Here is a 6,344-nt window from a genome sequence, read left to right on the forward strand (position 1 = left end):
CAGATTTTTTCCGTCGCACTTTTGCGACGGATTAACGACCGTTATGCGTTTGCGACAGCGTTATACCGACGGAAATAATTTCGTCGCATTCCGTCGCAAATTCTTAATTGCGACGGATTTCCTTTGTATTTGCGACGGATTTTTCCGTCGCTATATAACTGTTTTTTTGTAGTATATACCTCCTTAATATACATATATATATATATATATATATATTTATATGTATGTATATATATTTAAATATACGAGTCTTTTATATATTTATACGTATATATATGTATAAATACATGTATATTTGTGTATATATATTTTATATATACATAACAAATATATATTATACATACATATATATGAATTCGAAAAAGAAAAGAATGATCTTCAAAAAAATCTCATTGAAGTGTCTTCTTATTTTCTCGGGTTTTTTATTTTCGATATTCATGTTAAACTTTTGTTCGAACGTTATATGTTTTATTTTTATTTTTGATACGAGAGTATTAATATCGGATTGATTTTTTTTATCGAATATTTGTTTTGATAAACTCGAACCGAACCCGGAAAAACCCGAACCGAACCCGAACCGAACCGATTAAGATTATATATCCGATTGGATATGAATATTCCAAATCCGAATAACCCGAACCCGAAATAACCGAATCCAAATAACCCGATCCGATCCGATCGCCCACCCCTAAATATATGTATAAATCTTTATTCGTATATATATAATATATATAGTATCTAACATATCACTATAGTATAAAATACATATATATACAATATATACATACTTATATGTATCAATATTTATATTTATGTATATATATATATATGTTTAAACATATATACGTATACATAAAATATTGTTTATATATATATATATATATATCCAATCGATTTTCCAAACAAAATCCGTTGAAAAGTTCAACCGATTTTTTCAACCAAAATTCTTCTAAATTTTGTAAATAATTTCAACCGATATCCATTGAAATACTGTTAAAATTTTCAACCGATTTTTTCAACCGAAATCCGTTGCAATTTTCAACGGATTTTCGTTGACATATCATTTTTCAACCGATATCCGTTGAAATTTTCAACCAATTTTTTCAACCGAAATCCGTTGAAAATTGCAATGGATTACCGTTGGAATATCGTTTTTCAACCGATATCCGTTGAAATTCCGTTGAAAATTTCAACCGATTTTTTCAATTGAAATCCGTTGAAAATTGCACAGGCCATTGTTGCTGCACAGGCTCTTCAAGCTCATGCTTCTCAGTTACAATTTCAAACTCAATCAAGTAAGAGCTCGTTTAATACAGTTTATCTTTAATTTCTTGCCTCTATTTAGCCTTGGATCCCCTGTTGTATCGTATTTAGTTTCTTTTCCTTTTGTGCGCTTCATGAGCTAAAAATGGCTTTTGCCTCAGGTTCCACAGAAAAAGCAAAAGATACCGATGCACTGAAGAAAACTCTCCAAGTTAGCAACTTGAGTCCACTGCTTACATCCGAACAACTTAAGCAACTATTTAGCTTCTATGGCACGGTAGTTGAATGCACCGTTACTGACTCAAAGCACTTTGCCTATATAGAATATTCAAAACCCGAAGATGCAACGACCGCTTTGGCATGGCATTGAACAACATGGAAGTCTGTGGTCGCCCTTTGAATGTTGAGATGGCAAAACCGCTTCCTCAGAAATCGTCTGTCTTGAACTCTGTTGTGACTTCATCCCAACTACCCTTGATGATGCAACATGCTGTTGCCATGCATCAGATGCAGTTCCAACAGGCCATACTGATGCAGCAAACCATGGCTTCTCAGCAGGCGGCAAACAGGGCGGCCACCATGAAATCTGCAACTGAGCTTGCAGCTGCTAGAGCTGCAGAAATAAGTAGGAAACTGAAAGCCGATGGAGTTGGAGATGATGAAAAGGAATCTGGTCCAAAAACTAGGTGGGCTTATACAAACTTATTGGCATTTTCCTCTCCATGACATGTGTCATGCCCTAGTTCTCTTTTTCTTTTATCTTTTTCCAACAGTTTTCGTCATTTGAGAGCTTAACAGAGAGTTCTCTCTCTTGTGCAGGTCACCATCTAACTCCAGCGTGAGGTCAAGATCAAGGTCAAAGTCGGAGTCACCAATTAGTTATGGACGAAGACGGAGATCCCCATCTTATTCACCATCGTTTCGTCGCCATAGAGATCGTAAATCAAGATCACCATTAAGATCTTACCAGCGATCGACTTACGACACCAGAAGGCGGTCGTATAGAGATTCTAGGGGTAATGTCGAATGTAGGAGGTGTGACCCTGGTAGATCAGATGATCATCGTCCATCCCGATCAAGGAAAAGTAGGGATTTGGGCCAATATATAAATAAGCTCCTCTCTTAACCTACTTTTGTGGTGGAGTTAGGATCTAAACCTTACTAATTGGTATCAGAGTCTAACTCTCTACTTTCCGGTGGGCCTTTGACGGGTCGTTCTCATGTGGACATGCGGTCGACTCGGTGGTTGTGGGACGGTCGGGAGAGGAACGGTCAGGAGAGGAACGGTCGGGGATGGACCGAGAAGCCGCCATCGACCAGATTTGTCCTAGCGCCGTGGACGTCGATGTCTAATGGGGGATGCATTGATAAGTGTCCCACATTAGAAAATGAGAGGGATTTGGACCAATATATAAGTAAGGGTCAAATCTACACTCTTAAACTAGCTTTTGTGGTGGAGTTAGGACCTAAACCTTATTAATATCTTGTCTGGTATTCATCGCCAAATCGTCCATTTACACCATTTGAGACACCATTATTAAATTAAAAAAATAGAGAATGGAAATTGAAAAATGATAACCGAAAACAAACCACATATACATATACATATATATGCTATATACATGTATACATAGTATATGATATATGTATATAATTTAATCTGCCGGTTGAATGAAGAATGAAATGCGAGATCGAATAATAATATTAGAATATCCGAATTTTCGGATTTGAGTTCAGTAATAGATATAGTCTTGGGTTACTAAGACAATACAAAAATATCTTTTAAATTTTAGGGTTTAGATATATTTATGACTATATTTGTGTAATTTTTTAAAGTGATTATTTAACTCATTATCAATATATTTTTTATTCGTAAATCTATAACGTTTATTGCATATAAACCATGCTAAGGTGGTCTTACAGGTTCGGTTCGGTTACTTATTCTCTGTCAAAGATCATCCCCAACATCTGGAAGACAGGAATCTCAATGGTTATATATAGGGATCATCCTCATCATCTCTTTTTTACCGTATTTTTTTCTTTCATCTCTCTTTCATTCAGATCGGCTCACACATTGGTTCTCGTTGTCAGATGCCCTTCACAGGGAAGGAAGGAAGCTTGATAGGTAAATGCTGTGTAATTGCTGTGATATTGTGGTCTTTCCGGGGCTATTACAAAAGATAAGTTGTTCCATTCACTGAAACCTTGGGTTATGTTACTGTTTGCTTTAGTTCTGTCTTTTGTCTGTTTTTTTTTTTTTTTTGTGTGTATGTTTGGTCAAAGGTTTTATTATGTCCCTGGATTTGGTTTTGTAATCACATACTTTCAATTTGATTAGTGTCATTAGATGTTGTTAATGACAATGGCTTAGTTAATTGAGTTCATATGTTACTGTTGTTTTAACGATGTAAAAAAAAAAAAAGACTTGAATATTCTATGAAATTCTGTAATTTTCTCTTACTCTTCAAACTAATAAAATTCCACCAAGTATTTGTTTAGGCGTTTACTTTGTACATGCACACTATTTTTGAACTTTTTTTTGGGGATTAAAACACTATTTTGAAACTTTCTAAACCCTAATTACTTAATTTGTTTAGAAGAATTGATTTCGAGTCAAGCATGGCAACGGAAACGGAAATTGTCATTAAATGATTTCTAAACTTTCAAAAATATATTTCCTTTTCAGGATGCGTAAAGGATATTATTTATTTATTATTATTATTATTATTTATTTTCTGTACTTTTCGGTAAGCATAAATATTTCAGATTTTGTTTAGCTTTTTTTTAAAAAAAAAAATTTAAGAGAAAACTAAATATGTTAATTTTCAGTGTTAAATTCGGTTTCTCAAACCAACTATTTTCAAAAGAATTTTGTTTTTATTTTAATAACGTGTTCAGGTATCATTGATTTAAAGGAAATGTTTATATTTTGCCACTAGATTTGGTTGGGAGTTAAGTATTCAAATGCGAAAGGCTCTCTTTAATCATTAACGCCGAAGAGGACCGTCCACATGGTCGGTCCAAGCTGATCAAGACTTGTGTTATATGATAACTTTGATTTTTATGCAATATTTTTCAAAATAATTAATTGCCATTATACCAAGTTCTAGACTTAGGCTCCTTTGGCATTCGCTGGATTTTGGTGTAAATAAATAAATAATTAATGTATCAGCTACATTTCAACAAAAATGGAGTTCAATATTCTATAAAAGGTTATAATGAAATCCAACCATATTTCAACGTCCCGAATTTGTAATAATTCCAGCCAAATATGTCGTTACGCTAGCCGTTGAATATTATTTACATCGAGTATTGCATCCAAAATCATATCAACCATTATTGACTATTCCATTTAACACTGTAACAATATTTGTATTGATTCTATATTAAAATTGATTAACTATCAAATCTCGAAATCAAAATAACAATACCAAAATAAAAATAATCAAAATATCTAATCCTATAGTGATGGGACGAGTAACGTATTTTTAGGTAGAAATTTGTTGTTTTTCGGCAACTAGTCTTTTAGTTATAGGCATAAATATGACATGTGATCTTCCGGAATTTTATTAAATCATTATCGAAATATATACAATTAAAATCTATAATATCGAAAACATGAAATTACTAAAGTCGGGATATTTAAAAGATTATCCAAAAAGTGGAGATATCTTGTCTGATATTCATCGCCAAATCGTCCGTTTACACCATTTGAGACACAATTATTAAATTAAAAAATAGAGAATGGAAATTGAAAAATGATATCCGAAAGCAAACCACATATACATATACATATATATGCTATATACATGCATACATAATATATGATATATGTATATAATTTAATATGCCGGTTGAATATTCAAAATTTTAAATATTCGGAGAAATGAGATACAAGATCAAATAATAAAATTAGAATATCCGAATTTTTGGATTTGAGATAGTCTTGGGTTACTAAGACAATACAAAAATATCTTTTAAATTTTAGGGCTTAGATATATTATTGAATATATTTGTGTAATTTTTTAAAGTGATTATTTAACTCGTTACCAATATATTTTTTATTCGTTATTTTTAGATGTCGTTATTTTTTAAAGTGAATATATAAACCATGATTTTTTAGATGTCGTATTATGTTATTTTTTTTAATAATTATATACAGATATTGTTGGATAGATTTATGATAGATTTTTTAAAAATTTAAATTTATTTTGGATATAAATACGTTTTAAATTGATTTAGAATGAATTTTAATATGTATATAAAAATGTATTAAAAAATGATCGAAAATAATTAAAAATACTCTCGCAGTCTCTTGCGTTTTCGAATTGAATGTAATTAAAAATATTGATGTGGTAAAAAAAATGCGGTATAGGAGATGATATGGGAGCGATTTGGTTTCTAAATAAATTTTCTCTTCGCTGCATTTTTAAGGAGATTAATGAATATATGGTAGTTTGATATTATTTTTAATATATTGAATTGTTAAATCGAAAGTTCGTGTATTAGGAAAATAATCTTCTGTCTAATTATATTTACGACGGGTTTTTACCAAAAAAAATACATGTTTACAATGGGCCCACCTTTGGCAAAACCGGTGGAGGCCGCCTTTTTTCAGTTACTAAAAAGACAAAATTACCCCTACTGATCACCACCTTAAATAGTTAAATCCATACATTTTTCACTTCTCTGCGTTCCCCAAAAAAATACACTGAGGTTCCCAAAAGCGGCAAAATCCCAGAAAACTGAAGAACAAACCCTAAGCTCGGCAGATGGATTGTCCCTATGGATTCGCCATTGCTGCCTTTGATTCTTCGTTTCTCTCCCGAAAACCCACCTCCGTTCCTGTTTCCCCTTTCGGATACCCGACCCAGGTCCGATTCGGTCCCGTTAAGATCCGCGCGAGGGTCGTCAACGACGGTCCGGTGAAGCAGGCGGAGCAGCGGTTGAGCTTCTACGACCTTCTCGGAGTTTCTGAATCGGGAACGCTTCCGCAGATCAAGCAAGCTTACAAACAGTTGGCTCGGAAGTATCATCCCGATGTGTCGCCGCCGGATCGAGTGGAGGAGTACACGGAGCGG

At 33.4% G+C, this 6,344-nt stretch overlaps 1 protein-coding gene across 2 annotated transcripts in view; it reads left to right on the top strand.

The window, feature by feature from the left end:
- Positions 1–5,944: 5,944 nt before the first annotated feature.
- The window catches only part of LOC104822222 (chaperone protein dnaJ 20, chloroplastic-like), a 1,547-nt gene continuing 1,147 nt past the window's right edge, over positions 5,945–6,344 (top strand). Inside the window, exon 1 of one of the 2 annotated variants that reach the window (XM_010553362.2) lies at positions 5,945–6,344. In XM_010553362.2, the coding sequence (XP_010551664.1) occupies positions 6,036–6,344 (309 nt within the window). In that variant the 5' untranslated portion in view covers positions 5,945–6,035. The other variant, XM_010553361.2, reaches the window with a different exon arrangement.

This window comes from Tarenaya hassleriana, unplaced genomic scaffold (assembly GCF_000463585.1).
Source record: "Tarenaya hassleriana unplaced genomic scaffold, ASM46358v1 Cleome36, whole genome shotgun sequence".
Taxonomy (NCBI): Eukaryota; Viridiplantae; Streptophyta; class Magnoliopsida; order Brassicales; family Cleomaceae; genus Tarenaya; species Tarenaya hassleriana.